This window comes from Phoxinus phoxinus (genome assembly GCF_949152265.1).
Source record: "Phoxinus phoxinus genome assembly, chromosome: 17".
NCBI lineage: Eukaryota > Metazoa > Chordata > Actinopteri > Cypriniformes > Leuciscidae > Phoxinus > Phoxinus phoxinus.
In genome coordinates this window covers 15,985,845-16,004,938 of record NC_136892.1, presented here as the reverse complement: position 1 = coordinate 16,004,938, position 19,094 = coordinate 15,985,845, and the positions used below count along the sequence as shown (strand labels likewise).

Here is a 19,094-nt window from a genome sequence, read left to right as displayed (position 1 = left end):
AAACATCCTGCTCGAGTCGTCCTTGCAATGGAGGTTCGGGTTGAATGACTAGTTCTTCCAATGTTTCATCATAGGACTCGCGCTTGGATTGATTTGGTAAAATCAACGTCATCGGTGTGTACAATCACTGGGGAAGCCTCCGGAAGGAGCTGAAGTTCAGTTATGGTAACAGGTATTTAGCTGTAGCAGCGCTGTACACGGTAGACCAATCACAACAGACTGGACCGTCTGGCCAATCAGAGCAGAGCAGGCTCACGGAAATGAGGGATTTAAAGAGACTGATTCATCCGACAAGTCGTTTGAGAATCATTGAAAAATGTGGTGATGTGCAATGTATATTACGAGAAGGTGTGTTTTTTTTTTTTTTTACCTTTGATGCATGTAAACCTGCTGTAGGAGACCTCCAAAACAAAATTAGGAATCTTTAAAATATCATTATAGGGGCACTTTAATAAAAAAATATTACTTCCATGAAGTTCACTTTACTAACAGCCTTTCCTAAAAGAATTTGGTTGCTCACTTTTGTTTGGAACGACCCACAACTAGAGCAAATAGCCCCCACAGTGCGCAAAAATGCAGTCTGGAATTCACCTTTCATAACAAACAATACACTCCTGTGGTCTTGGTATCACAGTATTTGAGGCTAAAATCATATGTGGAACAACAGTTATTTCAGAAAAAGCACATTTTATAACCGTTTAAATTTACTTTAAATTTTTCACACTAACACACAAAATGATCTGATGGATATCATTGAAATAGCTGTCCTGAGAATCACATTTTCCTTATTGAACATTTAAAAAAAAGAAAATCTGCTTGTAACCTCCATATGTTGACTCTTATTATTATAGCTAGTGGAAATCGCTAAAAACATCTTTAAAGACTTAATATTGCATTTGTACATCTACTCTACACAATACCACAAGTTAACTAAATAACGATTAGCAAAAATATCGGTAAGATTAAATGAAGCACCCAGCGGAGCCACGATGCGCAAAGGTGAACGTTACCTGACGCAGGTTGCGGGACACACGGACAGCATGCCAGGCATTGTCGTTGAACTTGCCGTCGGACGGCTCCACCAGAGCCTCGAAGGCGCCGGACCCCAGGTTGATGACCAGGCACACAGCACCGCTTTTCAGAGACAGGTTGACGTAGTCGGCGGACTTTCCGGTGTGGAGCAGGAGGCCGTTCCGCTGCAGTGTTCGGAAGGACAGGGTGATTTCATCGGTGCTGCTCTGGATGGGCTTTTGGGACAGGTCGTAGCTGAAGAACTCATTACCCTTGAATGTGGCCACTGACTCCACTTGGCCTTGTTGAAGGGAGATAGAAAAAGGCAAGGGAAAGTCATTAGAGCTGGGATGGGGATGTGGACAAAGAGTATGAGAAATGATTCCTCTCTATATTCTCTGTGTTTTATAGACTCTCAAAAACCCAACCAGACATTTGTGGATGCAGTGGAAACAAAGAACTAATGAAATGCCAATGAAAGTAAAACACTCGATAGCATGTTTTACAACCCAGAAAGGTTCAGGCAGGACATGAGCCTTGATGTGATTTTTACTAATGAGAGGTTTAAGGCTACTGGCTCAAATGAAGCATAAACGAACCAGAAATTAACAGTACAAGACAGCTGCAAGCATGAATCATTGTACATCCCTGTGACATGAGAAAATCTCACTGGATTAGAGCGCATGCTTCCTTATTCGTGCTTCACGTAGACGTGAACCACAGAGGTGAGTGATGTCACACATGTAAATCAGCGTAATCTCCCCGAGCACCGTTCGCATCAGCTAATCGTGAAGGTCATTTATACATGTAAAGCTTTCCGTCCTGAAATTAAACTGCGAGAGCGCAATTAAACGAGCTGAAAACGGGCTGTCAGGAATAATCTGAAATAAAACACAGCCGCACTTTTGAATAAAGGTTTGATTTGTGAACGCCACTGTGAGATGTGAAAGATTTGATGAACGAGGTAGAGTTTCAAAATACAGTCATTAAGAAAATAGGCGACTGAGGAGGAAGCTTGTCAAAATATCTCATCCTCATTTTAGGTTATTAAAAAACCAGCACAATCACAGACAGCCTGTTAGTTTTTAACTTTTTTTCTGGCCTTATGTGCAGCCTACACTGCCTGGTAATCTACTGGGATGTGCAATGCTGCATATTTTCAAACTCAAATAGTTGGTGGACTTGCCTGCATAACGCAAGGGGAAGCCCTGTATAATTAGCCTAGTTTTGGGATAGCCTGACCCCAATTGGACAAGTTTCTTAAGGCAGTGTTTACATAAGACATGTTCAAAACAACTAGACTGAGCGCAGGGGAAAATACAGAAATCTCCAGCAGTGTTAATAACATCAATGGAATCACAGTTAAATCATGGTGATAATTAAACGATTTAAGTTAAAACATTTTTTTTGTCATATTTTTGTCAACAATATAAGACATTTTGAAAGAATATTACTGCTTTTAATATTCCAGTCGTGGACTGATCCACTTGAGCTAAAGCTAAACAGTGAATGAACATCAGCAAAGCGCTTTCATAACAGGTTAATTTACTCACCCAAACATGTCATATACTGTATACACGGGTTTCTGTGCAACGTCATCACACAGATGCGCGCGCATCTAAGAGGCAGAAAGCAACAGTCTTTACGGCTATATCCAGCAGAAGCAGAGATTACGCGGAGCTGTTGTGCTGTAAACTAGCCTAAATGCATAGGGTATGTCAGGTTTTTATGATTCACAAACTTAGTTGGACAATTTCATTCTAGTCAAGTAACTAACGTTTTACATAATGTTATATTAATATGCAAATGAAACACAAGCAAACAGATCCAACTCTGAAATTGCAGTTTATTATTGAGTCAACAAGAATTTACAAACAATGCGAAATCTACGTTAATTACAATGTTCTTTTACAGAACTCGGCATAACATATAGCGGTCTTGCCTCTTGGATGCGCGCGCATCCGGTATTGTTTGTATACAAGAAACCTGTGTATAATGCATGATGATTATTGATTAGATAAATAAACAACATACACTTCCCTCAAAAGTTTGTGGTCAATAAGATGTTTTTGAGGTTTTTGAAAGAAGCTCAACAAGGCTGCATTCATACTGTATGAACAAAAACACAGTCAAAATAGTAATATTGTGAAACATAATGAAAATTTAAAATAACTGTTTTCTCTTTTAATATATTTTAAAAAGTAATTTATTACTGTAATAGTAAAGCTGAATTTTAAGCATTACTCCAGTCTTCAGTGTCACATGATCCTTAAGAATCATTCTAATATGATGATTTGCTGCTCAAGAAAAAAAATCTGCTGCTCATATATAATTTTAACATTATATGTCTTTACTGTCACTTTTGATCAATTGAACGCATCCTAGCTGAATAATAGTACTAACTTAAAATTAACTAAGTTACGTGCTTGTGAGAATGTGTAAGTCACATTGTGAATATTAATATAACTATTACATAAATGTTTGAATAATTGGTTTCAATTTGGACTTGTCAACTAAAATGTTATTTTTCACAAACTAAAATCAAGTGCTTTTTTAGTAAAGTATAATTAACTAAAGTGAATGAATATAAATTGACAAAACACTGACATTTTTACAATTCTAACTTCTAACAATCATTCAAACTGTGCGACAAGTGATGTACAGTACCACTAGCATAGCATAGCACACTAGCTTAGCTTATACACACATAAACACAACCCCCTGGGGTCCTAGGCAGACTTGATTCAACGGGAGGACCAAACTGTTTATGGCACTGTGACTGGATGTAGTCATTTTTCATTTAATTGATACACGTCTACAAAATCTATCAAGTCTATCCACTGACGCATCCCAGACAATCATGTTTTACAGCACCAGTATTGCAATATTCGTCCTTCAGATATGCATATAATCTGCGCAGCTGCTAAAAATAGTATGAAATATTCCATTCCAGGTTTAACCACCAGAGCATAACATTAATTTGAAGACTTGTGATATTTCATCAAGCAAGAAGGCTCAGACCATCAGTTAGGAAAGAAACGATTGGGCACGAATCAACCAACCAGACATCTTCACCATGGAAATGTGACCTTGCAAAATTACAGCGGCAGAATCTTATCATAGTGCCACTTGGTTCAGTGGAGAATAAACAGCCAGAGCGTGTTCCACAACAAGCAGACCTACCATGTAGCGAGGAACTCTTTAAGAGATGACAGAAACAAAGCCCCCGCTGAGCTGTGTGTGCTTAACGTTTTTTTTTCTCTTCAATTTCTCACTGACTACAGAGTGACGCAAAGAGAATATGACCCACAAAGCGCAGGGCTGTGACTAAGTATAAGGTAATGTTTCTAACAATAAACCGACGTGACATGATGGGACTCGACAATATCAGAGAAGCTTTCAACTTTTCAAAAGTGCAGTCTGAAAGTGCCTCAGATGTTACTGCTGCAGAAGCAAATGTTCTCAGATAGTAACAACACTTCTGACAAATGAATTGGGACTCACATATAATCACAAACCGAAAGATTTGTTTGCATTAAAGGTGCAGTTAGCAACTTCTTTTATGGAATTTAAAAATGCATGGCAGTCAGATTTCTTCTTTAGCCAAACAGAAAACATTGAGGTGATTTCTGCCTGTCAATCGTTTCACACATTGACAGGGAAGCCCGTTCTGTGTATGGGCAGCAGAACACTGTAAAAAAAAATTAACCTCTCCAAGTCAAAATATTCTAGTGACTGGTTACATCTAAATTTTTACATTGGCCCAAGTGAAATTCAGTAAAATAAATTGAATTAATTGTTGCAATAGTCTATTAACATTGGCTCAATGAGAAATAATATGTCAGACTAATTGAAAAATTTTGATGTTATCAGTCACTAGAATTTTTTTACTTGGGGATGTAATTTTTTTTACAGTGTGAGAGTGTGACAAGTGGATCATTCAAGTTCAAACGGAAAATTCAGGTTCATAAGCAGTTAACAGTTGTTAGTTTGTCAAGCCGGAATTATATTTTCATCCCACTTGTTTTGACAACTTTGGCATGATACATACAATTGTATCTTTGTAGGGTGGAGAATGGAATGGAACAGTTTTTCATATGGTCTCAACATGACAACATGATCTGCATACATGCATTGAACATCCATAGTGATGCATTTAATAACTTATTGTGACACGTTTTTTATCAAGAACTTGGTTGGCAGGTTAGAACATGATATTATTTGGTTAATATTATATCATTAGACACAAACTACACTTCAAAATCATTGCAGAAGCAGAGAATGTTATTACATTTTGATGAAATATTATGAATAACATGCAATGATGGATCATGCACAACACTAGGGATATTTATTAAAGGGGTCCATTATTCTTTTTCACGATTCTCTTGTCTAATAACATTCTTAAGTCTGAATCAGATTTGAATTGGTTTGAAAAATTGAGGCCATCCTTAATATTTACATTTGAGCAGATGAAACTTGCAGCACTGTAAAAAAAATTATAACCTCCCCAACTCAAAATGTTCTATTGGCTGGTCAGTCAAATCTATATTTTTCAATTGGCCCAAGTGAAATTCTGCAAATAGATCAAATTAAATTTGCAGAATTGAATTTGGGCCAATTGAAAAAATAGATGTGACCAGTCACTAGAAGATTTAGAGTTGGGGAGGGTAGAAATGTTTTACAGTGAGTTATGGTAAGGGGCATAACATTTACCGAACACGCGGTGCCGATCACAGTCAGCGTGTTCGAGCACATATTATGGAAAATAGTGTTTTTTGAACAATCAAGCATAAAAGCATATTCTAGTACACCCCAAAAACAAAATCAAGACTTCATAAAAGAACATAATAGGACCCCTTTAAGAAAGGGAAGAGGGTAAGGTTTGATTTCAGGTGGTCTTAGTAGTCAACAGGTGAGGTGATGAATCGTCACATGATGTTGTGTAATGTTTGTGAGCGATTATAAAGTTAAATTTTTTTTTACCAAGGAGTAGTTTTAAGATTGTGTAAATAAATAACAGTCCATCAATAAGGGCTATTTATTTTACTACTGGCCTGGTTTTTTTACTTTCAGCATGCTCTAAAGGCCCTGACAAATTTTTTTCTATAAAAATAAAATAAATACCATCACCAATTCACCCCCCCCATATAAATAAAAAAGCATGTATGTTAGTGAGCAAGACAATTATGTACCTTTGTGTCATTTAAGTCAACTTAATCTGCAAAAAACAATACTCAGTTCATCCTTTAACCAAAAGTTTAAGTTTGATATTCATAAAAACACATGTACATGACACAAAAGGGTGAGTGACAGTTTTGTCAAATGGCCTGAAATTCTCCAACATGCATTAAGTTAAAAAATGGTCTAAGCAGGTTTATCATTAAATTGGCCAGTTATACATGTATTTGCTAGTTCTAAATATAGTTCTTTATATATTGTACTTTATTAGTAAACTGCTTTTTATAATGTATTAACTGTCTTTGTTATTTAATATGCTGAATACCTTATATGTTTATTGCCTCTGTTATGTAATTTGTAATTCTGTTATTTAATTTTAATTGTATAGGACTACAGATGGAAATTAGCATAGTGCTAAATCTGGTGTAGCCATCTTTTTAATGTAACTGCACATTGTCCTGATATAAATAAACTAAACTAAACTAAATAAATCTTCACATTCACCATGGTCTACATTTGAGCAAATAGAGAGAGTTTGGCTTATAGAGGCGAATAAACACACTCCAATGTTGGAGCATTAATGACTCTCCTTGTGGCCAAGCCAGAGGAAAACGAAGCAAAACAACAAGCACTGGAGTAACCCCTTAACACAGAGCCTGTAAAGCCAGCTTTAGTAATGCGCAGATTTGTGGTGTTGCTGATGAGATGTCGAAATCTTCATGTCCAGCCTCCGATCTCGGACTTCAAAAGAGAAGAGAGGAATAGACAGCGTTTACCCCAGACCTTCAGAGCGCGCTGACGGGATGCTCTGTGTAGGCTGGAGCAGAATAGTCTGATTTATTTACTTAAGACTCCTTTGTGTCTTTGATATGACAGGACTGGAGCAATCAGTTCTTTAGGCATCAAGACTTACTGTCATTACGCACTAATGTTCATGTCACTGATATGAAAACACTAACACTAAATGAGAGGGGGTGTGAAATCAGTAACGACAGACAGGGAGAAGGCAAAGAAAGGCAACGAGGTTATGAGCTGGATAGAGAGACAGGGAGGGAGGACGTGACATGGATTGCGGGGACTTATGATCAAACCAGGGGTGGGAGGAGAGAAAAAAACTCCATTCACAGATTAGTTCAACGACTCTGGATTACTAAATATTCATAATCAGAATTATAAATTAATTATGAACAATTCTGTTTATTGAAAAAGCAACTGAAGGTCAAAACATTTCAGAAACAAAGTGTCATTCAGTGTGCAACGCTGCAAAAATGGCATTGAGGACATTTACTGACTGGGGACAGACTCATAACCACATCTGAATGAAAAAACAAACCATTTTTCAATAACTTTGGCTGCTAGTTAACATGAAGGATGAGAATCATGTAACAATTCCAGTTCCAATTATGCATAAGGATTCGTAGTACTAGATTTTTAGTACTTTTAATAAGTAAACAAATTAAAAAAAGACGTTCAATGTAATACATATAAAACAAAAAGGTGTTTACATGATACAGACTTTTCACAGTCTTTTAAAAATGGCATACATCCAAAACTATAGTTAAAAAAGCAAAAATATTTCATCACGATTTATAAAATACTACAGACATAATGTGTATTTTAGAAACTGCACCGGTTGTCAAATAAAGACCCATACAGTAAAAAAGTTTAAAAAAAAAAATGTCTGCCAGAATAATTCTGTAAAAATTTAAACATTTAAAAACAACCTGTAAATTTTACAATTTAACTTAGCATTTTTTTAAAGTTGCCATTCACAGCTAGCATTTTTGATAATTTTCACAAAAATGTCATGACCCCCAGAATATTTTGTTGTATGAATATCTGAACATGCAATACATATATATATATATATAAATAACATTTTATTAAAGCTTCATTCATTCTACATCTGGATAGGATTCAGAACAATAATCAAAACATGGAGTAAATGGAGTCCATCACACCCCTAATGCTTGCACAGTCCTGTAGCTCGTCCTGGGTCGGCATTTCATTCAGTAACATTAGGCAGTTTTGATTTATATGCTGTTTAATGTTGATGATCGCGTTATTTTACATATGCATAGGATTACATTGAAATCATTGTTTCTGGATTTTCTTCACACGTCTTTTAATCAGGAGATTCAGTATTATTTAAGACGTGTCATATTGCCCCCTACCATTTAACAGTGAAAACTCGTAAAGCCGGAAAATACCGTCAATGGCGAGAATGCGTTTTCTCACGGAAATTTGAGGCCTTTCTGCTACTAACATTTTTTTTTTACTTTTTACAGCACATATACTGATAATAACCATAATAACACAGGAGGTAAAGCGAAAAGCCACATGATGAATCAAACGGATCAAAGTACACAGTCCATGCTGTATGCTTTTAATTCACACAAAGTATCATCTCAGAGGCAGTCGACTTCCCTTTATTCCAAAAACCGACCAATGAAGTCTATGAACAGTCTATGAAGTCTGCTGATTCGTTACTCTATATTTGTATATGTACTACTATGTGATGCATACTAATGCTTGATGTTATCTTTATGTGTTTTTTTTTATCTTCTAGTACAGCGACCTTGAGCTTGGGCGCTTTATAAATAAAACATTATTATTATAGCTCTGAAAATGTGAAAAAAAAAAAAAAGTCTACATCTAAATGCTTCGAAGATTGTTTCAGAAATCTAATTGTAACTCCTTTAAAATCGAATCATAAGGTACAATTCCCATCAAACATTACAATTGAAATGCTTTTTCTTGCAGAAACCACTCACTTCCAGATAACAGTTTTTGTAGCATGTGGATTGTACCAAATTACTACAGGGTGTTGAACAGAATAAAGCAAGTAAAACAAAAATTGAAGCAATTGAAAACAATGATGATAAAGTCCCCCAAAAAATAAGCAGACGGCCGACTGGAGAAAAGACACAGGCCGCACTGTAAAGAAGACCGACTGAATTCTGCACAGTGGGAAGTAATGGCAATCCAAATGTAATCTTGAGAGTGTTATTATTCCAGCAAACTGTGTCCTCTTATGAGGCTCTCTCCCAGCTCTCATCCCGACCTCTCTCCCTCTGCCTGGCGGAGCTCAAAGTGCGGATCTGAAGCAGACATGTCCAATTAAAGATACACACACGCTCCAACCTCGCTGCTTCTGACGAGACAACAGAGACAAATACGACACACAACTCATTTTTAATGTCATCTGCGGCGTGTGTTTATGTGTCGCTTTTTCTGACAGGTTGGTTTGTCTCCGATGCTTGTGGAGAGTGAGAGAGAAATATCAACAGCTGATTAAGTCAAGGCCCTGCAGCAGCAGAAGCCATTTGCATTAGCAGATTAAACATGGCTATGAGAGAGAGGGGAAGCGGGGAAAGGCATATCTTTTGGAGTTAACTGTGCCATTTTCCCCTGCGTTCTGACAGAAGATGAGACTGGCCATGACAGTAATGTGTGTCAAGGGACACTGGCATTCACTAGAGTTCTAAATCATCTATAAAACTAGCACCTGTGTTTGCATTGGGAGAACCCTGGGCAAGATAACACGAGAGAGAAAAATAAAAATATTACACAAACACGTTGTCGTTTTAGTTTAGCATGCAAGGGGACCTTTAATAATTATCGTGTGTGTGTGCTTGTTTAAGTGATTTATAAGAACACAAATTTGTATAATGACATGCATATTACAACTTAAACGTGGTTTATGAGGACATTTCATGAGTCCTCGTAATTCAAATAGCTTAAAAAAACAATGTTTTATTAAAAAATGCAGAATGTTTCCTGTGATGGGTAGGTTTAGGGATGGGGCAGTGTAAGGGGATTGAATATACAGTTTGTACAGTATAAAAACCATTACGCCTATGGCGAGTCCTCAATGTAGTTGCACCAACGTGTGTGTGTGTGTGTGTGTGTGTGTGTGTGTGTGTGTGTGTGTGTGTGTGTGTGTGTGTGTGTGTGTGTGTGTGTGTAAAATCCACATGCCTCCTTTGCTTAAGACTATAATATTTAAGGTAGCATGAAATCAGGATCTACAGTGTACCTAATGGCACTGCCTACACAAACATGCAGCGCACAATCTAGATTCATATTACAGGCATGTATATTATGCACTAGCTCGACGTGGAATGCATATGGACTTAATTGATTCGTGTGAGAAATAGAGCAGAAATAAATTAACAGACGTTTCCCCAGAGGAAGATGACAACAGGCTCAAAGCAGAGTCTCACTGGTCTTTACTGAACACATCTTCTCCTCCCCAGCCCTATGGTGTCATTAAACCTCATCTTTAAAATATTAAAAGCACCCACAGGCCGCTTTGCTCTGCTGGATTTCACAGATAAAATCTGTCCTTAGAGGAAAAAGTGGGGCATTGCAATGCAAACTGCATGTCACCATATTGAAGACTATTGCCAGCAATCTGAACACAGAGTTTACAACAACTATTAAAAACACATTTTACTGTTTGAAATACAGTGGGTATTTCATTAAATTGAAGGGAATTCACCTGAAATGGATGTTTAAAAAAGCTTCGAGTTTAGAAATTAATTCAGAAATTGAGAATGCCTTTTTCAAATTCTTAATTTCTGACTTGAAAGAAACAAGATTTTTAAAAAATAAGAATACCGGTATATAATGCAATATAACCGCTTCTCATTTTCAGCATGAAATATCCATAAAACATGTGGGGCAGAACAATGTTACAGAACCTCATATTTTAATAAAATAAATCTAATGTTAATTATTTAAAATATAATCTATACAAATGTATACTAAATTGATATTCATTTTCATTTCATGGATAATCTCATTTCCTAAAATGCTCTTTACCCCCAACCATTTAAATTAATCTTGGATCTGTAAGATATAATCACTAGACTAAATTAAGAATGTCAATATTTATGTATTTACTTACCTTAATATTTTTTATTTGATTTGATTTGATTTGTTACCTTAAACAAAATTTATGCTGTGGTATGTCAAAATTAAAATTGGTTTTGCTGGCTCCGTTTGTTAGAACAGTTTAGAATTACTGCATTATAGAAAACGTCTAATCAGTAGTGACTGCGTGACTGTTTAAAATCGCATTGATTTGCAATCCCATAAATATCTTTTTATGTCATTCCAAATGATCCTCCTGTGGCCTGCATCCAATTAGAATCACATTCCAACGCATGATCTGAAAGTAAGCCAATTCTTTAAATTTGTATTTTTCATACCCTGCATCACAGATCAACCACAAGAATCTTTCATATCTTTAAATGCCAGTTATATAATCCACCAGCAACCATTTAAAATAGAAGAAAACAAACAGTTTGCCATTTAAATGAAATCAACCATCATATCAGATTACAGTAAATAGAAATAGGTCTGGTTTTCCACCAGAAATGTCCACTTGCAGAGGACCTACTATGCTGAACACTATAAATAAAAGTCCCAATCGTAAATTCAAATCCCTCTCTCACATTGTGTCCTGCATGGTCAATAGACATTCAAAATATTTGTTCCACGCGCAGCCTTGCTCAGCACCCTTGGTAAAGCCCCGTATCTCCAAAGCAATTCATCTCCCGCTGTAATGCAGCATATAGACTTGCAAATAGGTTATCCCTTGATCTGGACTCTTGCTGCAAAAAAAGATAATCCCTGTCACAGGCCATGGGCCTCTCATAAATAAAAGTTAATAGGGAAAAAAGAAAAAAAAAGAAAACAAAAAGGGCCAATTTTGCAGTGATGCAATCTAGTTGCAAAACAATATAAACTGCTCTGGCAACATTTGATTCTTTTTCTACAACGGTGTTGTGTTTAAAAAGCAGATGAGAACAATATTCCATTCCTGCAACATTCCAGCACTGTCGCGTGGCTTTCTCTTGGGGAGCTTCAATCAACAAACCATCATTACCGTCGCATATTTCACAGGGAGGAGAAAAGATTCTCACGATCGCAGCCTCAAGGGAAGATCATTATCTGTCGAAAGTGAACAACCTGTGCAATTATTTTTATTCCAATTGACTGGCACCACTCACTGTTTATCAGTTTAAAACACTGGAAAACTGAAATGAGGAAATATATACATGCATATACAGTTTCTCTGTCTCTCTCATATATATATATATATATATATATATATATATATATATATATATATATATATATATATATATATATATATATATATATATATATCAGTTTATTAAGCAATTAATATTTTTTAAATGAATAGCACTAAAACTAATACAATTATTTAGTTTAGTGCTATTAATTTAGATTTTGAAATTATTTTGTATGAATAATGCAAATCTATAAATATGAATAAAACTGCATACTGAGTTTGATTATCATGCTGACAACCAATAACTTCATCTGACATCTACAAACATGTAATATTAACATTCATATATCGACAATAACTTGGAGATGTTTGCATCACAGCAGTGACGATTGTAGACTGGAAATCAATGCTCAAGGTGAGGCTTTCGTTCGTGTGTGTGTGTGTGTGTGTGTGTGTGTTAGGAGGGGGCAGATGCTGTGGTTTTGTCCTCTGAACCTGTCATCACTGTGGAAAGCTAAAGAGATTCTGTGACTGGCAGAGGCGCTCTGGGGGGCGGGGGGGAAACAAGGTTTCCAGAAGTGTCGAAGGGTAAATGGAATTTCTGATCACGGCAGACTAAACGTGGTGAACCGAGAGACAACAGAACTGCCTCAAACAAAGCTTGAGCAATCATTGCTCTTCCTGCTCCAAACAGCTGTGTATTATTGCACACCAAGACTGTGTGCTACAAGACAAACCAATGAACACATGATCAATACTTCATAATTGTTGTCTGTGATGCGTATGAAGCATCAAAATGAATATTTACACCATTGGAGTCTGGAAAAACAGAATCTACAGGACTTCTATTAACTACTGTCCATCTATAACTACCTCGTCAGGAAGAACGAGGCTAAACATTAATAAAATTATGCTGCTACCAACTTTGCATACTAAAGATTTTAAGCTCATTTAAAAAAAATGCTGTTAGCTTAGCAACATGCTAACATCAAACTATTGAAATGAATGATAAATTCTCCTGAGCAAGGTGTTATTTGTGTAGTGCGTATATACAGTAGTTGCTGCCTACGTAGAGCATTCCAAATGAGTCACTTATGAGATTGCCATTGCCTTCTAAGGGAGCATCCTAATTGTCATGGACCAGTTTACCATGTTTTGAAACAGAGCACATGTCTGTAAACCAAATATATTGACAGCTTTGGTGTTATGCAGGGCAACATGTTAGTCACTCTCGTCTGCCTGATAAGGTGGAAGCAGTTCTCAAACAAATGTCATCTCCACCGCAGGAGCAAACATCAGTAGACTGGCTCAGATGTGCTGGAGAGATGAGAGCAGAGATGAAACGGGGAGATTCCACACCTCGCAGCATCCACACAGGCTTGTGTCATTAGCAGGGACACAACCGCCTGTGTGCCGGTTGCATAAAGCCATTGTAGGTTGACTTGCTGAGGCTTTGAAAAAGGTTCTACAAAGTAAGTGGCGTAGCTTGTTTGCAGTAAAGCCTGTTGTGATTAGAACATAACCATATGATCGCGATGACGTGATCTAATCGTGAATGAGATAACCACGTATGTGTATTTCAGTCACAGGCTTAAAGGGATAATTCACTCAAAAATGAAAGATGTTGTCATTAATTACTCACCCTGATGTCATTCCAAACCCGTAAAACTTTCATTCATCTTTGGAACACAAATGAGGATCTTTATATGATGAACAGATGCTTTTATTTACATATAAATATTTATAAAGTGCACATGTCAGTTGTGATAAACGGAAGCTCAAGCATGTTCACTTGATGTGCGAGAACCAATGAGGTTCATCTTTGTGTTACGCATCACTTTTGAGCTTCCACAAGAACCAATGAGGTTCATTCTCGTGGTACAGTATGCATCACATTTGCGCTTCCGCAAGAGGTTTGGTCTCGCGTGTCAAGCAAGTTCGTTTGACCTTCTGTTTATGTTCACTGATCAATGTTTATAAGTTATTAAACACCTAAATTCAATCTGTTCATCATATAAAGCATTCCTCTCTCTTTATAAAATGTGGACCAAACCGCTCAATTCATACGGATAGTTTTACAATCTCTTTGAAGCGTTACAATCTCTATTGAAGCGTCACAGTTACAAGGTTACAACAAAAGCAGCATTCTCTACGTGCTTTCTTCTAGATCCAGGAATCCCACGTATTAACCCCATAAATGCCGAAGCAAAGGAAAGACAAGTTCCTCAGTTTGAATGCGGAGCTACAGTATAAATACTCTAAATATCAAATGATCTGTAACAGACAAAGCAATAGTGGCACATGCTAAAAATATTGCTCACACTTGTGTGTTTGCGACATTGCTGTCGAATCCAATAAAGTCATCACTGCATTATTTTTTATTTCCAGTCTCTCTGAAAAGCCTGGGGCGAACAGTGCGAGACTAATCCGCAGATTTAAAATCCTAAAGATCCTACATTTTTTTAAGCTAATCTATGCTTTCTTAATATTAGAATCACAAGGAAGGCAATGCAAACCGAAACCGAAAATAAATCAATCAATCAAGCTTATTTAATCAGTGCTCAAATAGCTAAAACTGAGTTGTACAAACAATTAAACCGCACACAAGGCAGATTTTATAAACTTTTTAACAGAATTGTTTCTTAATAAAATCGAAATTGGTACTTTGCTTCATATTAAACAAAGCTCCTTGCAATTATTGGATGGAACATCACAAATGTTTAGATGAGTTTTGTTCATTCATCAACAGAAGGAAAAACTATTTTAACTGTGAAACAATCATGAAGAAAAGAGTTGCACAATAGATAAAAAAATAGGGAATATCCTATACCCTCTCACATTTATTTTAACAAATCAAACATTTAAAGGAGTCATGACCTGTAATTTTCACTTTTCCACGAGAATCAATGTATGTTATGATTGCCTAACGATTATACACTGGCCGGGAAGCCGATATTTAAAAGTGAAGCGTTTGTTTACCCCTGGGTTCGTAAACCAGCCCACGTGCACGCGCACTCAAATACGAGATTTTAGTTTCTGCCCCGTCTTGACGTCAAGACGGGGCCGGATATACCATATATGGACACCGCAGACCTATGCTGCAGGAAGCCCGCCCTGCCCCTCTCCCCCTCATATTCAGTCGCGAAAGATGCAGAAACGTAGTGCACACGTGAGTTGCTCTGTTGTTGACTGCCAGAATCAATGTGTTTTCTCTCCCAAGAACGGACCAAGCTGTCAGGGACCAGTGGATTAAATTCATTTTTAATGACGCGGTTCCTAAAACCCTTCACACTGGCTTAACGTTAGGTGGCTGTGCTAATCATTTTACGCCGGAATCGTTCAAAAATTGGAATGTATAAAAAACCACAACGTGAAACAAGGCAAAAACACCACATGATAGCAAACGTTGATCTCAATAACCACTGTAAGCTGATAAAAAAAAGTAGACTACATCTCCGTTAATGTAATCTACATTAAATAAAAGGTATAATGTATGCCTCAGTCAAAATTATTGTCTTTACCATTCAGAGACATCTTGATGTAGGCGTCCTTGTCCTTCCATCGACTCTACAGTACATCTTCCCTTTCCAGCTCAGGTTCAGAGTCTGGCTCGTGCATATACGGTTGAATCCCGTAGGTCGCGGCCAGGTCGGGTTCATTCACAACTTGCGCCATGATGTCATTTTAAAATGATATGCTGAAGTTACCTTCGGTGTCAACCCCCCTCCTTCCTGCCACCAATCAACGCACCCCTCATTTGCATTATTAAAATGACCGTCCACGACATCCAAAATATCGCATCAGATCTCGCGAGACAATAATGCCTTCAGAAATAAGGGTCAGAGGAGCTCTGTGTTTATTTTTTTTCCACTTTTCTTTTTTGGAAGGGCCTGAAAGACTATAATAGAGCGTGCGTATCCAAGGTAATACTAGGTCATGACTCCTTTAAAGAATACCACTTTCTATTTTTTTTTTTTATAAAACAGACAATCAACAAAAACTGACAGCAACAGATAAATGTAACTGTACTCAAAATAATAATAAACTCAAAATACATGAATGGCACGCTTACAGGTAAATGTCATTAAATGTCACATGCAGAATTATTCGTAAAAATAGGCTGCTTTTTAAAAAGATTTGTTTTAAGATTAACAATTAAAATTGAGAAATGACTATTGTCAATCCATAGCTAGTGTCCACACAGCTGACATGTTTAATTGTTGTAGCTTATCCACGCGTTGTGTGCACAAAATACACGCTGAGCAAAGTCAAAACATGCCATTGGAGAAGCGCTAATTAAAAACCCGTTTCACATTAATTTCAGCCCTCCAAAACCAAACCGAAAGCAGTTTCGGACGAAAAATATAGATAGCTGACATTTCAGTGAATCCCTAGCCACTAAAAACACAAACCCTGCAAAAAGATTAAAAAAAAAAAAAAAAGTATGAGGCTTTCAGTAATGAGAAATGAAAGAGGAAATAAGCATTTATCTATATTGCTCCTGATTGAGGCCGGTGTGTTGAGTGTACTCTCTGCCCACACTAACAGTAATCAATAGGCTACATAACGAACACAATGAACCCGTCTGAAGTGAATCATGACTCCCTCACAGTCTCGAGATAGGTAACCACTTATTCATTAAATGGATAAAGAAACAAATTTCACAACATTATGAAAACATAGTTCTCCCCCACCACCCCACCCCTCCCCTCATGCTGTGATCATTTTAACAATGTGGTGCGTGGAGTCCACAACAGATTTTAGCAGGAATTTCAGAGTGTGATGAACCATGGGCAATTAAAAATTACACAGATTAACCTCTTTATATGTTAAAACAAATTCAAAAAGGAACCAAAAAGTGTGTGTGTGTGTGTGTGTGTGTGTGTGTGTGTGTGTGTGTGTGTGTGTGTGTGTGTGTGTGTGTGTGTGTGTGTGTGTGTGTGTGTATATATATATATATATATATATATATATATATATATATATATATACCATTATCTTTATAGCAGTAGACAAATGTTACTCTTCAGTGGGAAGAAATATTGGAGATGGTTATATTTTAGTTTAAGGAAAAAACACAATTTACAATAGTAAATACAAAGGGTTGCACAATAGTTAAACAATGAGGGAAAGATCCTATACTCTCTCAAAATTCTTTAAACAAATCAAACATTTATTAAAGAATACAATTTTCTAAAAAAAAAAAAAAAAAAATCTAATATATATATATATATATGGTAATTGGCAACAAAAAAACAGAGGATTACCAGAACCATGAAAGCTACAGATAAATGCAGCTGTACTGAAAAAAGAATAATAAATTGAAATAAATAAATGTCATGAAATGTCACATGCAAAAAACAAAAAATCTTGGTCCAAAAACAGGCTGCTTTTTTTTTATGCAACATATAATTTGTAGTTTTGTTGATTTTGGAGTGAAATGCGGCCTGGATGTTTCCTGACAGTTTCAGTGCAATTGGCCCTCTTATCTCAGTGAATAAATGCGCTCTTGGCCGATCTGACACTCTGATTGTCACCGAGCATGCAGCCAATCAGGTGACCTTTTCAAAAGATCAGAGCGCTTGGTTACGGCTGCATTGATTAATGTCCTCTTCAGGAGGTGATCTCTCAGAGAACCCTAAACAATGTCGACCAATAACAGTGTCACTACCACCATCTGCTGCTCTAGAGAATAACAAAAACGCTTAATCAGCAATCAGAGGGTTAATATTATAACAATAGAGGCAAAAAAAGAAAAATGTCCTCCAAGGTCATGTGAAAAAGAGAAATCTTTTTCTTCCTCTGGATCCCTTGCCTTGGATGGAGAAACGGCGCGGCTCATCCGAAATGGGTATGCTTTGTAGATTAGGTCTTGGACTAGCTCTGAGCCTTGACCTTGCCAGCAACTTTGGCTTGGATTTCTACACGGATGAGATTCAGGGAGGAAAGGAGGCACGGAGATTTACTTGCATTAATTCACCTTAAAAAAAAAATGCAGACGGTTTACGCGCCACAGCAACAACAGCTGCGGGTACCAAACCTCTGTGGTGAAGGCAGAGGGATCTCGTATTCGTTCGTTAGTTTGTGTTTAGTATGCAGCCCATGACTTCACAATCAAGGAGCCTACAGTCTCAGGTGAATAAGTGTGTAGTGGTAAAAGGATTGTGTCTTTGTGATATTTATACTGTGATAAGATCTTGCCGACAGAGGGGGGGCAGCTGCATACTTCAAATACCCGCCATTTAACAATCAGATTATGGTAAATAAGCGTGAATTTTTGCACCGCTGTTTCTTGCTGGTTGTTGACAAATGTACGAATAGGAGAAGGACAGGAGAAAGAGAGAGAGAGGGAAAAAGTAAGACTAAATGAGTCTAGATGAAAGAGAAATGCAGCTGCCTGCAAAATAAGCACTTATGAAAATCATGATTCCTTCTATTCCTCTTTTTCCTGTTCTGCTGAATGCCAAGGCCACGTCAAGGACATGATATGCTCATTTAAGCTCATTGCAAAGCCATTATACATTCAGGATTACGAATTAGCTTAGTTTGGGGCCTGGGTCATTAGTGAGATAGTGAATCTTTCCTGTGTGTGTGTGTGTGTGTGTGTGTGTGTGTGTGTGTGTGTGTGTGTGTGTGTGTGTGTGTGTGTGTGTGTGTGTGTGTGTGTGTGTGTGTGTGTGTGTGTGTGTGTGTGTGTGTTTTTTTTAGTGGGCCTAAAATGAATATTCAGGGTTCAACAGAAGTTAAACTCAATCTAGAGCATTTATGGCATAGTGTTGATTACCACAAAACAAAAGAAAAAAGACTTGTCCAACGTTTTATTTGAAGAAAAAAAAAAACTAAAATTGAGGTTATG

At 37.1% G+C, this 19,094-nt stretch overlaps 1 protein-coding gene and 1 long non-coding RNA gene across 7 annotated transcripts in view; one reads left to right on the top strand and one right to left on the bottom strand.

Annotated features, from left to right (window-relative positions):
- nrxn2a (neurexin 2a) overlaps positions 1–19,094 on the bottom strand; it is a 362,195-nt gene that overhangs the window by 225,200 nt on the left and 117,901 nt on the right. For all 6 annotated transcript variants that reach the window (XM_079586617.1, XM_079586622.1, XM_079586619.1 and 3 more), the window contains one exon: positions 1,011–1,312. In XM_079586617.1, the coding sequence (XP_079442743.1) occupies positions 1,011–1,312 (302 nt within the window). The remainder of the gene's footprint in view (positions 1–1,010; positions 1,313–19,094) is intronic.
- LOC306984895 overlaps positions 8,477–19,094 on the top strand; it is a 91,532-nt gene continuing 80,914 nt past the window's right edge. Inside the window, exon 1 of the long non-coding RNA XR_013794681.1 lies at positions 8,477–9,306. This is a non-coding gene — a long non-coding RNA (uncharacterized lncRNA). The remainder of the gene's footprint in view (positions 9,307–19,094) is intronic.